At 52.1% G+C, this 23,051-nt stretch overlaps 1 protein-coding gene across 20 annotated transcripts in view; it reads left to right on the top strand.

Annotated features, from left to right (window-relative positions):
* LOC140389512 (TRAF2 and NCK-interacting protein kinase-like) overlaps positions 1-23,051 on the top strand; it is a 302,323-nt gene that overhangs the window by 249,984 nt on the left and 29,288 nt on the right. For 14 of the 20 annotated variants that reach the window (XM_072473662.1, XM_072473663.1, XM_072473661.1 and 11 more), the window contains 4 exons: positions 415-512; positions 5,780-5,803; positions 16,193-16,389; positions 20,139-20,274. In XM_072473662.1, coding sequence (XP_072329763.1) covers positions 415-512; positions 5,780-5,803; positions 16,193-16,389; positions 20,139-20,274 — 455 coding nt within the window. The remainder of the gene's footprint in view (positions 1-414; positions 513-5,779; positions 5,804-16,192; positions 16,390-20,138; positions 20,275-23,051) is intronic. The other 6 variants (XM_072473665.1, XM_072473664.1, XM_072473666.1 and 3 more) reach the window with 1 other exon arrangement.

Raw genomic sequence — 23,051 nt, 5'->3', positions numbered from 1 at the left:
TTTTAAAAGTACTTTAGCTCTCTATTGCATCACACCTGTAAAGTGGGCCCTTGTGCTCCCCATAACCAAAATCTATTAAAAGTTGTGGGGCAGGTGAACTCCATGATACACTTTGGGGTTCTCTAAACCCTGGCCTGTAACAGTGTAATTTTCAGATATGTCCCCGGTTGCTATGGAGACGAGCCAGCCTTTGACTGAATGATCGCATTGGGCGTCGGAAGGGATTCTCCGTCCGATCGCCGATTTCGGCGTCGGACAACGGAGAATCCCGCCCCTTATCGTAAATTATTTTGATACCATTACTGCAACAGACACATTATACAATATATTTTTTTAATTCCTACATTCACCATAATAAACGCAGGTTGCTGTTGTTTGCGCACCTTGAGTGTTGTGCCTTTTGTGTCACTGCAGGGACGGGGAAGCCGGAAGGATCGCCAGTCCTACCTCATGAGAGCTCGCGGGTGAAACCGGAAGAGGGACGTGAGTTGACACGGCCAGGGAGACCTGCTGTAAGTATTCAACAAAACCTCATGCAAAACTTGTGTCCAGAAACACAAAGCCACTCACAGGTCAACTCAATTAACGAGACATGCTTGCTGCTTGTAGAATGAGGCACGAATTATCTCCGTCTATAGATTATTGTAATTTACAGCACAGAGAGAGACCATTTAACCCTTTGTGCCTGTAGCTTCTGTCTGAAAGATCTATCTGAATACTCCCATTGTTTTCCTACTCTTTCTCCAAAGCCCTACACATTTCAAATTTACAAACATTTCTCAACTGATGTCCCATCGGATTATGCAGCACAGAGGGAGATTGTTCAGCCCATTGTATCCGTGCTAGCCCTCTGCAAATGACTTGGTGCCACTTCTCTGCCCTTTCCTGGTAACTCAGCAATTGTTTTCAGTTTGGGTGTTTATCCGTTTCCCTTTTGAACGCTGCTATTAAATCTGCCTCCACCATGTTCTCAGGCAGCTCATTCCAGGGGCGAGATTCTCCGACCCCCCCGCCGGGACGGAGAATCGCCGGGGGCTGGCATGAATCCCGCCCCCGCCGGTTGCCGAAGTCTCCGGCACTGGAGATTCGGCGGGGGCGGGTATCGCGCTGCGCCGGTTGGCGGGGCCCCCCCCGCTCGATTCTCCGGCCCAGATGGGCCGAAGTCCCGCCGCTAAAATGCCTGTCCCGCCGGCGTAAATTAAACCACCTACCTTACCGGCGGGACAAGGCGGCGCGGGCGGGGCTCCGGGGTCCTGGGGGGGGCGCGGGGCGATCTGGCCCCGGGGGGTGCCCCCACGGTGGCCTGGCCCGCGATCGGGGGCCCACTGATCCGCGGGCGGGCCTGTGCGTGGGGGCACTCTTTCCCTTCCGCGTCCGCCACGGTCTCCACCATGGCGGAGGCGGAAGAGAACTCCCTCCACTGCGCATAGCGCGGGAATGCAGTCAGCGGCCACTGACAGCCGCGCCATCGCATGCACCGCCCGGAGATGTAATTTCCGCGCCAGCTGGCGGGGCAACCAAAGGCCTTTTCCGCCATTCCCCTCAATGTTGGGGCTCGGCCCCCAAAGATGTGGAGCATTCCGCACCTTTGGGGCGGCACAGTGCCCGTCTGATTTGCGCCGTTTTGGGCGCCAGTCGGCGGACATCGCGCCGTTTCCGGAGAATTTCGCCCCTGAACCTAACCACCCGCAGCGGCGAGAGCATTTTTAATCATGTCACTGTTGCTTCTTTTGCGAATCGCCACAAGTCCCTGTCCTCTGGTTCTTGATCCATCTGCCAATAAAATCAGTGGGCGGGATTCTACTATCCCGACGCCGAAATCGTGTTCGGCTATCGGGCGGAGAATGGGCTCCCACGTCAAAATCGGGGGCGGCGCCAGTTTGACGCCCGTCCAGCATGCTCTCCCCCCCTCCAAAATGGCGTCATCGTGACGCACAACCGTTTCGGTGCCATTGGCAAGTCGTCGGCCAGCCCATCCGCAATGCTGCAGCCCCGATGGGCCGAGTTCCCGACGGCGCGGACCACGTGTGGTCCTAACCGAGCAGGAACCGCCCGGCGTGACAGCTTCGGACTTTGTCCAGCGCCGCCACACTCAGCCGGGATCCATGCCATTGGCCGGGGAGGGGTGGGGTCTGCGAGGGCTGTGGGGGGGGGGGGGGGGGGGGGGGTGGGGGGGGGGTGGGGGGGGGAACTGGTGGACGGTGGCTAGGGGGTGGGCTGCGGGGCCGCGGTTTGCGGGTCGGGTTAGACGCGCGGCCGGCTGCCATGTTCTACGCTGCGACCGCTGGCAGGTGGTCAGCCGTGTGCATGTGCGGGCCGGGACCCGTGAACCGGCTGTTTGCGGCGGGGGTTTCAGTCGGCGGCGGTTCTAGCCCCTCACCGGTACCGGAATCAGTGAGGGGTCGCCTGCCGAATTTCCTGTCGTGTAAGTCGACAACATTCTGGGCTGGCGTCAGCACTTAGTCTCCAGATTGGAGAGTCCGGCCTAGTTTCTCAATCTACTCTGGCCAGACCCCAGATGATTTTGAACTGCTCGATTCAAATCTCCTCTCAGGCTCCTCTTCTCTGAGGAGAATGTTCCAGCTTCTCCAATCACTCCGTGTAACTGATGTCTCCTATCACTGGAGCCATTCATTACAAATCCTTTTTGTACCCTCTCTAATACCCTTTGCTACTTCCTGAAATGCACTGCCCAGAACAGGATGTAATATTCCAGTTGGGGCTGAACCATTATTTTGTAACGGTTCATGGTGACCACCTTGCTTTAGTGCTCTATATCCCCTCTTTATACAGCCCAGCTCAGGATCCTGACTGCATTATCAACTGTTTTCCCAGTCTGTTCCACCATCTACAATGACTTATGTGTATACCCCCCCCCCCCCACCACTACCACCACTCTCGGTCCCTCTGACCCTGCACCGCCTTCAGAATTGTATCCTGTCCTCATTCTTCCCACCAGAATCGATCGCTTCACATTTCTCTTTATTAAATTTAATCTGATACATGTCCGCCCATTTTACCAGCATGCCCAGGTCCTCTCAGGTTGATCACTACCCTTCTCACAGCTCACAACCACTGCCAGGTTTTTGTGTCATCTACACACTTTGAAATTGTGCCTTGTACACCCAAGTCTAGAACAAAGAATAATACAGCACAGGAACAGGCCCTTCGGCCCTCCAAGCCTGCGCCGACCATGGTACCTGTCTAAACTAAAACCTTCTGCACTTGGAGAGTCCGTATCCTTCCATTCCCACCCTATTTATGTATTTGTCTAGCTGCCCCTTAAATGCCGCTATCGTACCTGCTCCCACCATCCCCCAGGCAGCGCGTTCCATATATTTACCATCCTCTGTGTAAAAAACTTGCCTCGCACATCTGTTCTAAACTTTTCCACAGGCACTTTAAACCTCTGTCCCCTAGTACTCGACTCTCCTACCCTCGGAAAGAGCATCTGACTATTCACTCTGTCCATGCCACTCATAATCTTGTAGACCTCTATCAGGTCGCCTCTCAACCTCCGTTGTTCCAGTGAGAACAGACCGAGTTTATCTAATCTCTCCTCATAGCTAATGCCCTCCACACGGGGCAACATCCTGGTGAACCTCTCCTGTACCGTCTCCAAAGCATCCACATCCTTCTGATCGTGTGACGACCAGAATTGCATGCAATATTCCAAATGAGGCCTAACTAAGGTCCTGTACAGCTGCACCATGACTTGCCAATTTTTATATTCAATGCCCCGACCGATGAAGGGCCAGCATTCCGTAAGCCTTCTTGACCACCTTGTCCACATGCGTTGCCACTAGCTCATTAATATACATCAAGAACGGCAGTGGTGCTAATGCTAGCCCCTGGGAAACCCCAGCGAACACCTCCCTCCAGTCTGAGTAGCAACCACTCATCACTTCTCTCTGTTTCCTATCACTCAACTCTCTTCTCCCCCCCCCTGTTTCCTATCACTCAACTCTCTTCTCTTCCCCCACCAAAATAGCCCGGTCCCGTATGAGGACCCCCTTGCCCTCCGATCGGCCCGCCCCCGACCATGGCGGCCGCGGACTGAGTCCGCAGCCGCCATGCTAGCATCCCGAACTGCAGGACCATGTTAGATCCACGCCATCGGGACTTCAGCCGGTAGGGGGCGCAGAATCCAGCCCGTGGTCTCCGTCAGACATCGGACTAACTGGGGTGCAGTGCTCTCAAGTGGCTGCATTCAGTACTGCACTACAGTCGGTTGGCTTGACAACCACCCCAATGAATGAAATGAAAATCGCTTATTGTCACAAGTAGGCTTCAAATGAAGTTACTGTGAAAAGCCCCTGGTCGCCACATTCCGGCGCCTGTTCAGGGAGGCTGGTACGGGAATTGAACCGTGCTGCTGGCCGATCCCACCCATCGCACCATCCCCCACCTGCTTCAATAACCCAACATCCTCCTTCCGGCGAATTATTTGCAGCTGACCTATCCCTTCCCCCCCCCATAATGGCTATCTTAAAGCCTCGGAGAGGGTGCAGAGGAGATTTCTTCAAATGGCATCCGGGATGAGGGACTTTAGTTAACGTGAAGAGTTAGGATTGCTCCCATTTCGAGCAGAGAAAGTTAAGGGCCGAGTGAGTAGAGGCGTTCAAAATCATGAGGGGTTTTCACAGAGCGGAGAACTGTTTCCATTGGCGGGAGGGTTGGTAACCAGAGGGACACGGAGTTGGCAAAGGTGCAGACAGGAGGGAACAGGAATGTTTCTACAGGAATCTGAAATGTGCTGCCTGAGGGGGCAGTGGAAGCAGATTCAATACTAACCATCGGGAAAGGGAATGGAATGGGATTAATTGAATTCCTCTTTCAAGGAGCCAGCACAGGCATGAATGGCCTCATCTGCTGTATGATTATCGGTACTTTGATCACCACAAAGGGATGAACCCAAACTCACTCTGACACCAAGGCCGGGACCGAGTAGAGGTGGCGGGGCTCACCCACCAGCTGGCAAGTGGCAAGTGCCCCGAGTCACCTCTCCTCAGTCAGGCCTGCGGAATTCGGTGAAAATCAAGACACCTAACTGAGCGGCAGTCAGCCTTGCCCGGGGCACAGGCTCCGCCCACCCACAGCTGCCGGCCAGTCAGGTGCCGGCAGCTCATCGTTGCTTGGAAACAGGGACTGGGAGGGGGTGGCTGCTGCTGGCATGACACCCAGCCAAGACCCAGGGTCACCCTGGACCCGGCGAAGGTGAGTGATGACAGTGGGAGGGGGCATCATGGGGGTGGGGGGTGGAATGGAGGGGTTTCGGACTATGGGCAGCTCTCACTGGGCACCCCCTCATCTCCAGCCACCCCCACCCCCTCCCACTCCTGCCTTGACTGGACAATAAGTGCCTTTAAGCGTTGCCATCACCACCCCCACCCCAGGAGCCCACAAGAATCTCCGCGACGTTTCACACTTACTACATGGAAAGACCCCCAGCTGCCACTGGGTGAATACCAGCAGGGGGTTGAGGATGGGGCCCTTAAGTGGGTGTTATTTGCCCCTTTCCACCCCCACCCCCCTCCCGCACAAACCTGACCCTTTACCTCGAATCTGGGGACTTGGTGGAGTTCAAAAGTGGGCCGTTTGATCACGTTAATTAACATACTGTGCATTGAGATGTGAGCTTATTTTTGTTAATCAGAAGCATGGTGTTGAACTAACATCTCCAATTGTTTCTTCTGTCTTTTTAATCTTCTCTCTCTTTCTCTCTCCCTCTCGGCCTCTCTTTCTCCATGATCGCGGACTAACATTACCTTCTTCCCAGAGCTATAAGAAAGCGATAGATGAGGTTAGTGCCATCTGTCATACGGAAAGTTAACACCATGATACCAGGAAACAAGCCGCGATGGCATTGTGAGCTTTTAATACATTTTTTTTCAGAAAGGAAATTGAATTGCTCGCTCTGATTGGACATAATTCTCGAGGTTTCACAAACTCCCACACTCAGTCACCCTACTCGGTCGAATAGCCTCTCTTCCCAGCTCCAATGTTTTGCAAACGACACAAATTGAAGTTTTCAACAAAATACATCCGCAATGTTAAATGTGCCTCCAAAGATTCGCCCCTTTGCCCTGGCTTTGCTCACAGCTTGGATTGGATAGAATGTATGGCCATTCGACCCATTTGATCTAATGCTGGTGTTTATGTTTCACGCAAGCTTCCTACCTCCCTGCTTTCTCTCACTCCATCAGCATCTTCCTTTGGTTCCTTTCTCCCTCGCCTTTACCCAGCTCCTCCTTCGATGCATTTATTCACCTGTTGGAGCGAGTTCCACATTTACAACACCCTCTGGGTAATGAAGTTTCTCCCAAATTCCTGACTGGATTTATTAGTCACTGTCTTATATTTCTGGCCCCCTAGACATGTTCTCCCCCACAAGTGGTACCATCTTCTCTGCATATATCAAATCAAACATGGTAAAAAGAAAAGCTATTGCCCTCGAACCATCAGCAGCATCTCTGCATTCTACTTCCGAGTCCAGCCTGCGACCTTCGGGTTATTAATCCTCCAGAATGACCCTAATGTTTCCATCATTTCCTGTCAGTATCTCCCCCTCATCATTCTCCTTTCCAGAGAAAAGCCTCCCAGTCTGTTTAACCTGGCCTGATGGGTATGACTTCTTAGAATGTAGAGACCAGAACAGTTTGCGATTTAATTTTTAAAAATCTGTGTCTGTTCTGGGCGGGATTAGCAGGGTCGTTCCCAGGGCTGGGAATGCTGGGAATGACCCCGCTATTGAACGCCACTTTGTTGCTATTTCGGCCCCTGGTGGGGACCACGCTCCCGGAACACTTAGCGGAGAAAATGGTGCCCCAATCATTTAACCCCCCCTCCGCTCGATGCAACCTCTGAACTCCCCACGCACACACCCTCCACCCCACCCTCCCATGCCCGTACTCACCTCCACATGGGCACCTTGGCACTGCCAGCCTAGCAACCTGGAAGTTCCCCAGCTAACCTGGCAGTGCCACCTGGGCATAGTGGCAGTGCCAGACTGTCACCCAGGTGGCAGTGCCAGGGTGGCAGTGCCAGGGTGCCAGACTGGCAAAGTGCCAGTGTGGCACCTGCAGTGTCATGGTGGCACCCTGCTCTAAAGCCAACCACCTGGGGCCTCCGAATGCCTGGGGGGCCCCCAACAAATGCCATTCCCCCACCCCACCCGGTCTCCGTTTGTGAGGACCAGTGGTGAACGGTGCCCGGCTCTTGTCTCCTCGGCGAGGCTGGTAGAGGTGCCCGTTCGATCCGGCATAGACCTAGCGAAGCTCAGTGTCAGTCTTCATCCCGCACATTGTGAGATCTCGAGAGGCGATACGACCCTCGAGACTCCTGGACGAGATCTCTCCCGGGATCTACCGGCAGCGTCCCATCCCAATTCCGGCAGATGCGGCTGGTAAATTGCCCCCTATTCTAAGCAAGGTTCGACATAAATGTAGCATAACTTTACTGATTTCCAGTCTGTCCCTCTCGAAACGAAGCCAGTGCTGTATTTGCTTTTTTATAACCTCACGAACCTGCCTCACTACTTTTAATAATTTGCACAATTGTCCCCACATCCTTCTGTTCTTCCAACCCGTCAGACTGCTCGCTTCCGAGAGCTACTGATGTATCAAGAAGCTGATAGTTGGAGGCATTAATCCTACAGCCACGGAGTTGGCAGGATTTTGAAAGTCCTCGCTGCTGTTTTTCCTGGAGGGATTTTCTTAGGGAGTGTGAATCTTGTCCTGTGTGTGTGAAGGTTGGGGATGTTGGGCGGGCGAGGGGCAGTGTGCAGTGGGCGATGGAAGGGGGGGGGGGCTAACGTTACCGTGTTGTCATGCATGAACAACCTGTAATATCCAAACCTGGCGTGTGGAGTTGTGAGTCACATAATTAATAATGGTGGGTTCAGTACACAATTCTTTATTGAAGGCCCTGCCTTCACTTCCTGCTGTTAATGTGGTTCAGCCCTCTGCTTAACCCTCTGTCTCCATCACGCGCACACATGTGTGTCAAGGTTCCATCCGGAGCACAGCACATCAGGGATCCCAGTGCAAGAGAACATTTTTAAACTGGGCCTCAGCCTGTGTGACAGAATAAAGTGGATGCGACACGGGGAGGGGCTGGACTGACGCACTATAGGCCCTGGGTGGGATTCTCCGACCCCGCGCCCGGTCGGAGAATCGCCGGCGGGCCGCACGAATCGCGCCACGCTGCCCCGACACCGGCACGCAATTCTCCACAGAGCGGAGAATCGGCGCCATTGGCGCCGGCGTGGTTGGCGCGGCGCCGGTCACGGGCCGCTCTACGTGGCCGGCCCACCGATTCTCCGGCCCGGATGGACCGAGCGTCCGTAAGAAAAGAGTCGAGTCCCGCCGGTGCCGTTCTAACCTGCTCTGGGCCGGCGGGACCTCAGCGTGTAACGGTCAGGTGGCGGCCTTTGGGGGTGGAGGGGGGGTCCGACCCTGGGGGGGCCTCCGATGTGGCCTGCGATCGGGGCCCACCGATCCGCGGACCGGCCTCTCTGGCTGGGGGCCTCCTTTCCTACGCGCCGGCCCCTGGAGTCCTGCGCCATGTTGCGTCGGGGCCGGAGCGTGGAAGGAGGCCACTGCGCGTGCGCGCATTGGCGCTGGTGCCACTGCGCATGTCCTTGTTGGCGCCGGCGCAACTGCGCATGCGCGGATCCCGGGGCGCACAGTTCCAGCGCTCCAGCGCCGTGCTGGCTCTCTGGAGGGGCCAGAATTAGTCGTGGGAGCGGCCCGTGGGAGTGGACACTCTGCCGCGGGATTGGAGAATCCCGCCCTTGTGTATTCTGTGCAGCGCTGGGAATGTGCGGCCCATTGATTGGAGGATTGTCACGTGAGGAGCAATGCAATGTTTTTTGCTTAACATCTGGACCTAACAACATGCTTTGAGAAGGTTTGTTAAGAAATGTATAAATCTCCAACAAAGGTTTGTGGGGGACCTGAAACTCTGACTGTTAACCGGAGAGACTGGGGGTGTCTGTCCGGGTGAGGTGACAGAGCCAGCAGCTCTTGGAAGAGTTTCCCTTTCTTCAACCCTCTGCATCAAGACCCCTGGGTGTGAATCCGGTGTCAAGAGTTCTCCCACGACACTCTCCTCCGTTCTCAGGCAATACAGCCGTGTGGTGTTTTCAGTAAGCGCGTAGTTGCAGACATGGAGGGATTGTTGTCCTGGGCTGAATTCTCCTCTCCCCCCCCCCCCCCCCCACCACCACCACCACCGAAACCACGATCGGAGACGGGGCTGAGAATCCAGTTTCCCGCATGAAATCGGGACCACTGCTGATTCAGTGTCACTCCGCCCCCCCCCCCGAAAAGCAGCGTACGCGGGGAGTACGCCACGCTGAGTAATAATAGTAATCTTTTATTCTCAAGAATGAAGTTACTGTGAAAAGCCCCTAGTTGCCACATTCCGGCTCCTGTTCGGGTAAGCTGGCACAGGAATTGAACCCGCGCTGCTGGCCTTGTTCTGCATCCCTAACCTAGCTAAACCAGCCCGTATCCACCACCATTGCCTGAGGCCCGCGCCGCTATCGCCGCCCCGGACAGGCCAAATTCCCAACGGCTTGGACCACTCATGAACCCACCGTTCGTGATACCCGCGAGCGGCCAATCGGGAGCACTATTTCCACGCTCCAGATCCGCGGTCTGAGGCCGCCACTGTGCACAAGCGCGGCCTCTGACCCGGAAGTGCGGGGTGGGGGGGGGGGGCAGTCTTTCTGCCGTAAAAGACCACAGTTTCCACGATGGCGTGGGGACATAGTCCCTGAAACGGAGAATCCAGCCACTTGTCTTCACACTCTGTCACTGCTCCCCCGAGCCTGGGTCATCGTCTTTGTTAGAAAACCACAACTGAAGGTCCCCTGTCCTGTCCCCATTTGCACTTTCCAAAAATGGTCGCTGGATAATGACCGAGAGGTGAACATTACCTCCCTCCCATCCCAACTCACTTCCCCATTGCATAGAATTGACGGCACAGAAAAATTTACACTTAATGCTCCATACTAGCCTCCTCCACGCCCTCGTAATCTCATCCAATCGACATATCATTTTAGATTAGCAAGACAGCCCATAGTCCATCATTGTTAGCGTTGTTACCCGGTATAGCTGGGTCATATTGATAATACTCGGGTCGAGATTTCAATCCTTGCTTGTGGCAATTTGAGACTATTGTATTTAGCTATCTCTTCAGGTCACGCTGCAGTGATGAGGCTCCATTTTAGCAGGTTAAGATTGAAAGATGGCGGCAGTGGATAAAGAAAAATTCACAGTTTCCTTGTGCAGTGGAAGTTCGAGCTAAGGATCTACTGTATCCAAGTTTGGAAAGTTGAGGATGAGCACAGTGCAGAATTATTCCTTGCTCTGTACAATGTCCAACACTGACTGCCCCATCCCTAGAATCAAGATCCATTGCGTTAGCCAATGAGTTGGAATTGATGAGCTACCTTCTGGCAGGGTTCACAATAAACAGTCTATTTTACAACAACAAGAATTTATTAATTCACAAAGCCGATTTAAACAAGAGTCTCTAAGAACAACAACAAATGGGACCCGGGACCAAAACTACAGCAACATCTCCCAATAAAAGCCGGGTGAATTCTCCAGATAAATTCTGAGCAGGGAGGACAGTTACAAAATTATAACGGCACAAAATCGCCCTCAGTCATCGGCAGCAATGCAGTTGTCAAGTTTAGTTAATGGGAAAACTACTCAATCATCTCCATTCTGGCTGGGATGTGGCAGCCAATTTGAAGATGTCTTTGACACTCCCTTTGGGCAAGTGGGCTTCAGGCAGTTTGGTCCAATCTTCCTGCTCTGTAGAAGAAGCTAACTTTCTGGTCAATGAACTGTCCTTGTTGTGTTTGGAGTTTGGAGGAACAGTGCGGAGATCTTCAATTGAAACATTTCTGTTGACTTTGAGGTAAAGGTTGGAGAACACAGTCTTGTTATTTGCAGATGATATAAAGATCCATAGAGGGACAGGTAGTATTGAGGAAGCGGGGGGGAGGGGCTGCAGAAGGACTTGGACAGGCTAGGAGAGTGGGCAAAGAAGTGGCAGTTGGAATACAATATGGAAAAGTATGAGGTTAGGCACTTTGGAAGAGGGAATTTAGGCATAGACTATTTTCTAAATGGGGAGATGCTTAGGATATCGGAAGCACAAAGGGACTTGGGAGTCCTTGGGCGCGATTCTCTTAAGGTTAACGTGCAGGTTCAATCAGCAGTAAGGAAGGAAAATGCAATGTTAGCATTCATGTCAAGAGGGCTGGAATACAAGAGCAGGGATGTACTTCTGAGGCTGTATAAGGCTCTGGTCAGACCCCATTTGGAGTATTGTGAGCAGTTCTGGGCCCCGTATCTAAGGAAGGAAGTTCTGGCCTTGGAAAGGGTCCAGAGGAGGTTCACAAGAATGATCCCTGGAATGAACAGCTTGTCGTGTGAGAAACAGTTGCGGACTCTGGGTCTGTACTCTTTAGAGTTTAGAAGGATGAGGAGGTATCTTATTGAAACTTACAGGACACTGCGAGGCCTGGATGGAGTGGACGTGGAGAGGATGTTTCCATTTGTCGGAAAAACAAGAACCAGAGGACACAATGGCAGACTAAAGGGACGATCCTTTAAAACAGAGATGAGGAGGAATTTCTTCAGCCAGAGGGTGGTGAATCTGTGGAACTCTTTGCCGCAGAAGGCTGTGGAGGCCAAATCACTGAGTGTCTTTAAAACAGAGACAGATAGGTCTTTGATCAATGAGGGGATCAGGGGTTCTGGGGAGAAGGCAGGAGAATGGGGATGAGAAAAATATCAGCCATGATTGAATGGTGGAGCAGACTCGATGTGCCGAGTGGCCGAATTCTGCTCCTATGACTTTATTGTGTCAACCTCTGTGATCCTTCGGATGTCTTTAGATTGTCGCTGTTGTTTGGAGCAAATCTGACAACCTCATGATTACCGTAAAATATTCAGTTCATAGAATCTTCTGCCATTGGCCCATCTGTCTTTGAACTGCATATCCAATTAATCCCAAACTCTAGTCCCATAACCCTGCAAAACGTTTCCAATTGAAATATACGGTATCATTCCTTTGTGAAAGTTATTATTAAATCTGCTTCCACCATCTTTTCAGGTAATAATACATTCTGAATTGTAACAACTCTTTTTTTCCCAAATGTCTTCTCACCTCCCTTGTGGTTCTTAAATGACCCAATTTATTGGGGAAAACTGTAACAGTTTATATGCTGGGACCTGACCGTTTCAGTCTCACTGGCCTGGAGAATTGGTGATTAATTGAAGGATGATTGAGATTCACAGAATAACCCTGTCTGGGTTTCTTTGTTTACTACGTTTTGTGTTGGCCAGTTTATCAACTGGCTTCATTCTTCCCGAACCCTTTCCCCAATGCAGACTAATGTAGGCAGAAATGGTCAGACTAACGCTTTGCAAATGCTAGCTTCTGAACATCTGCATGTTTTGTGTGAGAGACAGGTTGGCATATTCCGTTCCAACAAGGCCGTGTCTGCTGCTTTTAACCTTTATTGCTTCGGGTGTCTCTGTGTAGCTGAAATTGTGCATGAATTCTATCCCCAAACCACGCAATTTTGCAAAGGCCAAACGCAACGGGCGGGATTCTCCGTTGGCTGATGCTGAAACGCGATTGGGCGGAGAATAGGTTCCGATGCCAAAATTCATCTGCATAGGGAATTCCAGAATCCACAGCATTTTGCTTCTATTTGAGTCTCGGACTGTTGGGTGAATCCGTTTCTCGCCCCACAGTGCACTGTTAGCCGGAATGTGAAACCAGCTTAGTTGTCGGGACGGCTGGTTCGTGACGCGGCGCAATACCAACAGCGAGGGTTCAAATCCCGTACCGGCTGAGGTTCTCCACGAAGGCCCCACCTTCTCAACCTCGCCCCTCACCTGAGGTTTGGTGACCCTCGGGTTAAATCACCGCCGGTCAGTTCCCACAAGCAGCTCCCTTAAACTAGGGGCTGGTTTAGCTCACTGGACTAAATAGCTGTCTTTTCAAGCAGACCAAGGCAGGCCAGCAGCACGGTTCAATTCCCGTGCCAGCCTCCCCGAACAGGCGCCGGAATGTGGTGACTAGAGGCTTTTAATAGTAACTTCATTGAAGCCTACTTGTGACAATAAGCGATTTTCATTCATTTCATTTTCATTTCAAGGGAGAGCAGCCTCTGGTCACCTGGGACTGTCGCTACGTTTACATTCGCTATCAGGGCTCCCCCTCCTCCTTTATATTCTGTCTGTCTTTCCGAAATGTTGTGTACCACGGAATATTTATTTCCCACCTTACAACCAAGTGCTAAATCTCGTGTCCCCAAGGGAGGGGGGGATGTGTTTCCCGCAGTTGGGGGCTTCCATTCTATCCCGTTATGTGGGGGTGAGGTCAGGGGTGGGGGTGAGGGTCAGGGATGTGAGATGAGGTCAGGAATGTGAGGTGAGGTCAGGGGTGGAAGTGAGGATCAGGGGTGGAGGTGAGGTCAGGGGTGGAGGTGAGGGTCAGGGGTGGAGGTGAGGGTCAGGGGTGGAGGTGAGGGTCAGGGGTGGAGGTGAGGGTCAGGGGTGGAGGTGAGGGTCAGGGGTGGAGGTGAGGGTCAGGGGTGGAGGTGAGGGTCAGGGGTGGAGGTGAGGGTCAGGGGTGGAGGTGAGGGTCAGGGGTGGAGGTGAGGGTCAGGGGTGGAGGTGAGGGTCAGGGGTGGAGGTGAGGGTCAGGGGTGGCGGTGAGGGTCAGGGGTGGCGGTGAGGGTCAGGGGTGGCGGTGAGGGTCAGGGGTGGCGGTGAGGGTCAGGGGTGGAGGTGAGGGTCAGGGGTGGAGGTGAGGGTCAGGGGTGGAGGTGAGGGTCAGGGGTGGAGGTGAGGGTCAGGGGTGGAGGTGAGGGTCAGGGGTGGAGGTGAGGGTCAGGGGTGGAGGTGAGGGTCAGGGGTGGAGGTGAGGGTCAGGGGTGGCGGTGAGGGTCAGGGGTGGCGGTGAGGGTCAGGGGTGGCGGTGAGGGTCAGGGGTGGCGGTGAGGGTCAGGGGTGGAGGTGAGGGTCAGGGGTGGCGGTGAGGTCCGGGGTGGAAGTGAGGGTCCGGGGTGGAGGTGAGGGTCCGGTGTGGAGGTGAGGTCAGGGATGGGCGGAAGGGCACTGAAACATGAATCCTGTGCTCCGTATTTAGATGAACAATTAAGGTTCAATCAGGCCGGTTACCAAGACAGTTGGCCCTGATATTACGGCACTCACACCATGAAACGTCACCGTGGGCAGGAGGGAGGTTGGCAGGAAGCCTTATTTTTTAAATTTAAAATTTTTCCAATTAAGGGACAATTTAGCGTGGCCAATCCACCAACCCTGCCCATCTTTGGGGTTATGGGGGTGAGACCCACGCAGACACGTGGGGAATGGAAGCCAAATTTTCTGACTTAAATGTTCAAAGGAGAGGAATGAAGGGGTGGTCGCTCTGTGGGGATTGCCTTTGCCAATTGTGTGGTGGTCCCCATTAGAACTCGTCCCCCCTCTTTCCCCCCCCCCCCCCCCCCCCCCCCCCACCACCAGTCACTCCTCTGTTGAAGCCATCCCCTCTCACGTAACCTTAAACACCCTCCCGCCCCAAGAACCCGGACTTGCCTGCTCCAGGAATCCACGGGCCTTGATCTTCATTTCCTTTTGTAGTCCCAGCAGTGACCACTGGTGCCTTTCCTCGTCTGCTGGGACTGATGGATTGGCCAGCAGCTCCAGAGGTGGGGGGGGGGGGGGGCATGCGTACGCCCCCAGCCCCCATAATGTTCAGTCCCAACAATGGCAGTTAAATCTGAACCATTTCCCTCTGTTTGTGCAGCCACTGTTGTGTGTTGAGACAGTTGGTCTCAGGCAGGGGGGCTGTAAGGATGCGGCATTTAACCTGTATGCCCTGGGATAATCGTTGGAAAAAACATCCATGGTTTCCGTTGATGGTTCCAGTGAACTCTTCTGGAAACTAAAGGTGCAGAAATTGGGGATTTCTGCAGTCAGATAGCTTGCCATTGCTCATTATTTTGGCACGCACACTTGTGCTCATTGGCCTTTTGGATAAGGTAGAAGAGGACAGTCAGCAACTGTGGAGCCATATCCTGCAGCCAACAGACTTATCGAGTGTCATTAACGTCCCATCAAGGTAACGACAGGAAAGGAACAGGTGTTTGGTGTTGATTTTGGACCATGTCTATTGGTTGGGGCACCTTCCACGTTACATTGTCGAGTTATAGTTCTGAATTTAATGTGGGTACTTAAACTGGTCGATTGTGTTTATAGGACCATGTATCCCGAGCATCCTGAGAAACAGGGGAATCAAACAGCATAATCGCAACATCTTCCAGGCCAGTCAAATGTATTTTCCCCAAAGTTGCTTGCCGTTGTCTTCTCTGGCATGGATTTCATTGAAGCAATGCGAGCACTGGGTTTAAAGTTCTGCCGATACTGATGCTGACAAGCAAATAGCCAGGGAAAAATATATTTTGTGGGCAACTGGTTACCTGAAGGAGGTTGTTTGTCAGGCGCCAAGCAAACTTTAACTTTTAACCCCATTGAAAGAGCAAGACCCGGAATTTTACACAGACCTCAAATAGAAAGGTTGTAGCCCGCTCCGTGTATTCTGCCAGTCCCCCCATTATTTCTCCCAGCGCCTCTCCTCCCCCCCCCCCCCCCCCCCCCCCCCCCCACTTCGTCCCAGCATGGTTGACTGGATCTCCCAAAAAACGGCCGTGATCACTGACCTTCCTTTCTTCCTTAAGAATTTTGGTTGTTTCCTTTATCCTCAGCATTTCCTTCATACACACGACATTCAAGATTCAAATAGCATTACTCAGTGGCTGGCAGTAATGCCTTCCTCAAAAATATTTCCAAAATAAAACCTACCAAGATAACAATTGGACTTGGAAATGGGATGAAGTAGTGAGGAAACATGAAGCTAGCTGAGCTCCGAGGAGGAGCAGGAAACATCTCTTTAGTCTCAATGACCCTATAGTCAAGCCCACTCCCTGCTCTATCACTTTTGAGCTTTTGCTCAATCAATTGACAATAATTCTCCACCTCTGATGCCATCGCTTTGCTTTGTCACGTTAGTTTCTTGTGATTACGGCTTGTGCCTGTACTTAGCAGCTTTCCGGAGTTTAATTAATATATATTTTTGTTCCATATTTTCTTAGGACTTGACCGCTTTGGCCAAAGAATTGCGGGAACTGCGCAATGAAGAGTCATCCCGGCCTCCTATTAAAGTCACCGACTACTCATCGTCCAGCGAAGAGTCGGAAAGCAGCGAGGAAGAGGAGGAGGAGGAGGAAGAAGATGCAGAAAATGAGGCCCAGGATGGGACAGTTCCAGTCAGCGATATTCCCAGGATAATGTAAGGAAAGTCTTAAAATACCACTTTGTCCAACCAGCAGGTCAACACGGAACATGCAGTCACGGATAAAGTTACAGCCAGGAATGGTTGTTGCAGTGGTTGGTTATGTTATCAGACTCGTAATCCAGAGGCTGGAACCAATGACCTGGAGACCTGTTCAAATCGCACCGAGGATGCTGGGGAATAGAAATTCCATTCTGAGGTGGGGGAGAAGCGTGCAATTGCATGGAAGGGATTCCCTCCAGATTCCCGCCACCCCAATCTGGTTACGATTTTACACTGGGACAGTCAGAGCCCCAGACGGCAAGCACGCCCTTCCCCTTAAATGGCCACGTAATGACCACTCTAGGTCCTTTTTCCCCCCCCCAGCCTGAATATTTCGGATCGCAGGCGGACGCCAGCTCAGAGGGGCAAACCCATAATTGAGCAAAGTTCGATCACTGACGCGAACCGGGGTGGGCTCCGTCAGAAGCCCTTTCCTCCTTACTGGGGGTACCCTCCCGGTAAGTCCCAGTGACCTCCAGACCTCTTTCCACCCCCCCCACCCCCCCCACGCCTCCCACCAGCCTATACCCCGAGATCCCGATTGTCCCTTGGTGACTCTCCAGGCTTTTCCTAAAGTGCCCTGGGACCCCTGCCACTTACCTGTCCTCTGGTTCCTGCCACTTGGTTCCCTGCAGTGCCTCCTCCAGCACTGCAGCGCTGTGCCTGGAGGGACTGGAGAGCTGCCGGCCATTTGGATTGGCCAGCAGCCCTCCAAGGCGCGACTTCCTAACTGAAGTCTCACCATACCCAATCAACGCTTTTTTTTTAAATTTAGAGTACCCAATTCATTTTTGTCCAATTAAGGGGCAATTTAGCGTGGCCAATCACCTACCCTGCACATCTTTTGGGTTGTGGGGGTGAGACCCACGCAGACACGGAGAGAATGTGCAAACTCCGCACGGACAGTGACCCAGAGCCGGGATCGAACCTGGGACCTCGGCGCCGTGAGACAGCTATGCTAACCCCTGCTGCCCCCAATCAACGCTTATTAGAGCGTAATATGGCATTAGGGTTTCTGAACCGACATGTATGTGTTCCTCGCTGACTCATCAGATGGCGGGGTCCGAGCCCCACCCATCCAGAAGACTCCGGACCATTAACCTACTGAACTGTCAGATAAAAACCCCTCTGTTTCAACCATGTCCCTTTTGGAAGGAAAACTGTTGTCCTTAATCGGGTTGGCTTTTATTTAACTGGAGACCCTTCGCAATGTGGAGAACTCTTAACTGCCCTCTGAAATGACCTAGCAAGCCATCCAGCGTCAGGAAGAAGGATCACCACACCTCCCTGAGGGAAATTAGGGATGGGTAATATTCGCTGGCCTTGTCATCCAAAACCTCGGAGTGATAAAAAGACAAACAGTTGGGGGAGCGTTGAGATCAAGAAGACGTCTGAGACTTGAGGTGTAGGGAGGAGCTTAAAAAAGTTAAGAATTAGACAAAGTGGAATATTTGGCCTGTATTTGACCCCATGAATTGGTTATATGCATGAGAATTAGTCTAAGAGATCGAGACGGAAGCAGAGAAAAACGTGCGGTACAAAAGGAGGTGTTTGGCCCACTGCGTCTCTGTTGGGTGATGGATATATTCAGCTGAATTCCATTCTCATTTTGATCTTGAAGCTTAGCCCTGAGGGTTCCATCTCCTCGGGTGTGTACCCAGGTGTTTGATTTAATACGATAAGGGTTTCTGCTTATTTTCAGACCGAGTTCCTGACCACCCCCCCCCCCCCCCCCCCCCCCCCCCCCCCCCCGCAAACACCTCTTGGATGAAAGGAATTCTCCTCAACTCATCTCTAATCATTCTGCAAATTACTTTCAATCTGTGCCCCCTGCTTACGGACCTCTCGGTTAAGGAAAATAGATCCTTCCGACCCACTCGATCTCGGCCTCTCATAATTTATGACATCTCAATTAAATCTCCCTCAGCCTCTCCTCTGCTCCAAAGAAAATTATCCCAACCTATCCAGTCTTTCCTCATTGTTAAAATTCTCCATTCCTGGCAATATCTTTATCAATCTCCTCTGTAGCCTGTGTGATCACATCCTTCCTAGAACGCAGTGACCAGAGCTGTACAAACATCCTCACGGCCTCCATGTGCTGAATTATCCACTAATGACCAGAGTTTCACCTCGTCATTTTGAAAGTGCGTTTTGTTCGGGAGCAGGTTTTTTGTTTGACAACCTGTTTCTGTCAGGGATTTATGAGCAAAGCACATACTTGCATGAATTGTATTGAAACTTCCAAATCACACAAGGTCTCGGCTGTACCTGTAATGGGTAAACACTCTCGCCTCGCAGTCAGCAAGTTGTGGGGCCATTCCCTGACCCAGAGACTTGAACACAAGATCCAGGCTGACTACCCCGTCGCGGTGGCACACTGCCTCACAGCGCCAGGGACACTGGTTCGATGCCAGCCTTTGGTCCCTGCCTGTGTTGGGTTTACACATTCTCCCCGTGACTGCGTAGGTTTCCTCCGGGTGCTCCGGTTTCCTCCCGCAGTCCAAAGATGCGCAGGTTAGGTGGATTGGCCATGCTAAATTGCCCCTTAGAGTCCGAAGGTTAGATGGGGTTACTGGGTTACGGTGACAGGGTGCGGGAGTGGGCCTTGAAGGGGTGCTCTTTCAGAGGGTTGGTGCAGACTCGATGGGCTGAATGGCCACCTTCTGCACTGTAGCAATTGTGTGGATACACAGAGCAGCACTGAGGGAATGCTGCATTGCTGCTATCTTTCAAATGCAATATTAAACGGCAGGCCCTGTCTGCCCTCTGCTGAATGTAAACATCTCTTGGCATATTCAAACGAACAGAGGGGTCTTCCATGGTGTCGTGGCCAGAATTTATCTACTAAAGATTGGGGTACATTTTCCAGTCCTGACCGCCATGGGAATTGTCACAGGTGGGGTGGGAAATTTTACGGACTTTTGAAAGATCCGTTGACGGCGGTTGGGAATTTCTGGTGTCAGGGTGGCAGGACGGAGGAATCCCATCCACCATCTCAAACATCTGGTCACTTATTACATTGCTGTTTATTGGGCCTTGCTCAGCGTAGATTCCATAGAATCCTTACAGCGCAAAAGGAGGCTACTCAGCCCATTGAGTCTGCACAGACCTTCGAAAGAGCACCCTGCCTAGGCCAACTCCCCCCGCCCTAACCCCGCACCTAACCTGCATATCCCTGGACCCCAAGGGGAAATTTATAATGGACAATCCACCTAACCTGCACATCTTTGGACTGTGGGAGGAAACCGGAGCACCCGGAGGAAACCCACGCAGACACTGGGAGAACGTGCAGACTCCACACAGACAGTGACCCAAGGTTGAAATCGAACCTGGGACCCTGGAGCTGTGAGGCAGCAGTGCTAACCATTGTGCCACCATGCTGCCCCCGTGCATTGGTTGCTACGTTCCTGCATTGCAATGACTACAGGTACTCCACTTTGGAATGTTGTGAAAGGCACTCGAGAAGTTCGAGTCTTGTTTGTTTTTTTACTCCTTTTCTCTCTCCTTCCTTTCCCTCCCTTTTTCGTTCCCTCTCTCTCATTTCCTCTCTCGCTTTCTCTGCTTCCTTTCTCTTCTATCCCACTCCCTCTCCTTTCTCCCACTCTCTCCTTTCTTCTATTAAGAATGGAAATTTGGTTCAGCGGCTGTGGGATCAATTGCGAAAATAAACTTCCTGCTCTTGAGTCTGGGCCCTTACCTTGCAGGCCGACCTCAGCACCAGGCAACAGCGAACAGTATAATGAGGAATATGGCGTGGGACTGGTGAGCATGCCAAAGGGAGCTTTGCCATCTGATCTCTACAGCAGCACTTCAGGAGACGGAACCCTCATTATCCGAGAGGTATGTATCCAGTCGATAACTGCGAGAGTTGAACAAAGAGATCGCTAAAACATGACTTCATAGCTTTAGCTAGAAGAACAAGCCAGACTTTCGCTTCTTTGTCTGTGTGTAATTGAAAAAAAATAAACTGAGCAAGTTAAGTGAGGGGTATAGTGCCCGTACCGCAGTCCCCGAGTCACCAAGCGGATCGAGGATGAATGGAGATTGAAGCGAAGAGTTTGAAGCTAATAATCAGCCGGGTGGAGCAATAAAGTGGGACATGTTTGGGGAGAAAGGTTGAAGACAAGAAATGGTCCCACTCACTGCAATCTCCTGAAAATATCTCCATTCGTGAGGAGAGTTGTTGGCAGAATGGCCATCGTTTACCCGGGGAATATCCATTTTGGTGATGGGGGTCGGAACCTCTTTGCAACAGGCAAATGGATGACACTGCCTGGCCAGATGTGGGGCTCCCAATGTGATTCCACACAGTCACTGCATGTATCCTGCTAACTGTAAAATTTATTGTAAAACATTCTTTCATCTTGGGCTCGAAACGCAATGATGTAAGTTGCAAACTTCCGGCTCCGGAATGTAGGGTAAGATCATGGACTCAGTGCAGCAAGAAGCTCCTCGGTCCATTGTGCTGTTGTCCAATTCATCCCACTCCCCTTCCCTTTCACCACTGGTCTGTAAGATGCAAGACTTTCCTCTTGCATGCATTTAGCCAATTCTCTTTTGTAAGTTTCTACTGAATCTGCTTCCGCTGCCCTTTTGAGGCAGCGACTTGCAGATCACTGCCTTAAAAAAATATCCTCCCTTTACCTCTGCCTGCCTCTTTTGACATTGCAGGAAGTCTCACAACACCAGGTTAAAATCACGAGCTTTCGGAGCATTGCTCCTTCATCAACCCACTTCCCAATCACCTGATGAAGGAGCTGCGCTCCGAAAGCTAGTGATTCCAAATAAACCTGTGGGATTTTAACCTGGTGTCGTAACACTTCTTACTGTGCCCACTCCTGTCCGACGCCGGCATCTCCACATCTCTTGACATTGACCTTGAAAATCTGTCTCCTCTGGTTACCAACTGGACACCAATAATCTCCATTTACTTGCTGATTCTGATCAGATTGGTAATGAATGTAAATTTATTTTCTGATAGCTGTTGAGGGTATGTTTGGTGCTCCAATCACCAGCTGGCTTGACTCCCTCAAATTGTCCAATTGTCCCTCAATTTGCCTTGTTTGGATGGTAGTAAGATAGCATGTTTCTGATGGTGGGAGCTGAGATGCTTTCAAATGTAGCATCTAAACTTTGTTGTCATTGCCTGAGTGATGGAAGCGTTGCAGGTATTCCTCATCTTAATTGATTATCTTGTGTACAGACCGGTTTTAACACCTGGCTCTACAGCCATTGGGTGGCTGGAGGGCGAGGTGAATTCCATCAGTTTCCCTTCTTTACCTCGCCTTCCCCTTTCCCTCCTTCCCTGCACTTCGTCAAAAAAAAGCTCTGCCAAGTGTCTCGCCTTGACCACATCGGTATGTTCAGCGGTGCTGGCAGTTGGTCACAATGGCACCAACGGCGGAACATTTTTAATGATCCGTTCTTGGGCTCTGGGCATTATTAGGCTGGAATGTATTGGCCATGCCTAATTGCCCTCGGCAAGGTGGTGGGGAACTGCCTTCTCGAACCGCTGCAGTCCATGTGGCGTAGGTACACCCACTGTGCTGCCAGGGAGTGAGTTCTAGGATTTTGACCCAGGGACAGAGAAGGAATGGCAGATATATTTGCAAGTCAGGATGGTGTGTAACTTGATGCCAGTGGTGCGGTGTTGGTGGTGGTTGGGGAGCGTGGGGTGGGGGGTGATGTGGGGTGGGGGGTTGTCGGGAAGGTGGCATGGAGGCTGGTGGGTGTCGGGGGGGGGGGGGGGTGTTGTGGGTGGTGGTGCTCCAGGCAGCAGGCTTTGGGGCCCACCCCACCTACCTGGTCAGAGCCATGGCTCCAGTCCGCCCTCTGGAGAGGATTGCCCTACCCGACGGTGGCCCGGTGGCTGGTGGCATTGTTTAAAATTAAAGAAGTTGCAGAGCGGACACCTCCAGCTTTGGGCACCCTCTCCCTTTCTTACCTGGGAAAACAGTCTGCTGCTGCTCGCTGGACCATCTCCTGTTGGCCCACCACCTTTCAGAGCCCGTCCACCGTCCTTCGTTGCTAACCTACACTCTAATTGGCCCACTTGGGGAAAACTGCAGCCGTGTGACTGACCCCACACGGTGCAGTTTTATGACTTCCATGTAACACAGAGTCCTGACACAAAGGGTAAAATCCGGCCCTTGGTCTTGTCTCTTCTCCAAACCCCGGACTGTCCTGCGACTGCTACTTCGCTCAATCATACAGGGGTTGCCTTTGTAGCAAAGTACAGAATTTATGGGCAGGAAAAGACCTGTTGGCCCATCAGGCTGTTGCACATCGTAACAACAGGATAGCACTAAATACTTCCAAACGCTACCCAACGTTCCTACCTACCCAGCCAGGTAATCTCCTGGGATAGGGAGAAAACCCCAGGGACAGTGAGAGGGGGAAGATTCCCGCTCTGACGACCTCAGGTAATGAGAACCAGGTTCCGAGATCAAGTAGACCCAGTGCTCTCTGTAAAGAGACTTACCTTTCATTTAGATTTGATCTCTGTGCGGTCGGGAAGCAGTCCATCTCCCTCCTGAAGGTGACGAAGAGAATCAGCAAACCAGCTGGCAACGTATTCCCGGAGTGTTAGGATCCCGAACAAGACCCCGCCTATTTTC

This window comes from Scyliorhinus torazame, chromosome 14 (assembly GCF_047496885.1).
Source record: "Scyliorhinus torazame isolate Kashiwa2021f chromosome 14, sScyTor2.1, whole genome shotgun sequence".
NCBI lineage: Eukaryota > Metazoa > Chordata > Chondrichthyes > Carcharhiniformes > Scyliorhinidae > Scyliorhinus > Scyliorhinus torazame.
This window is presented reverse-complemented; position numbering and strand designations above follow the sequence as displayed.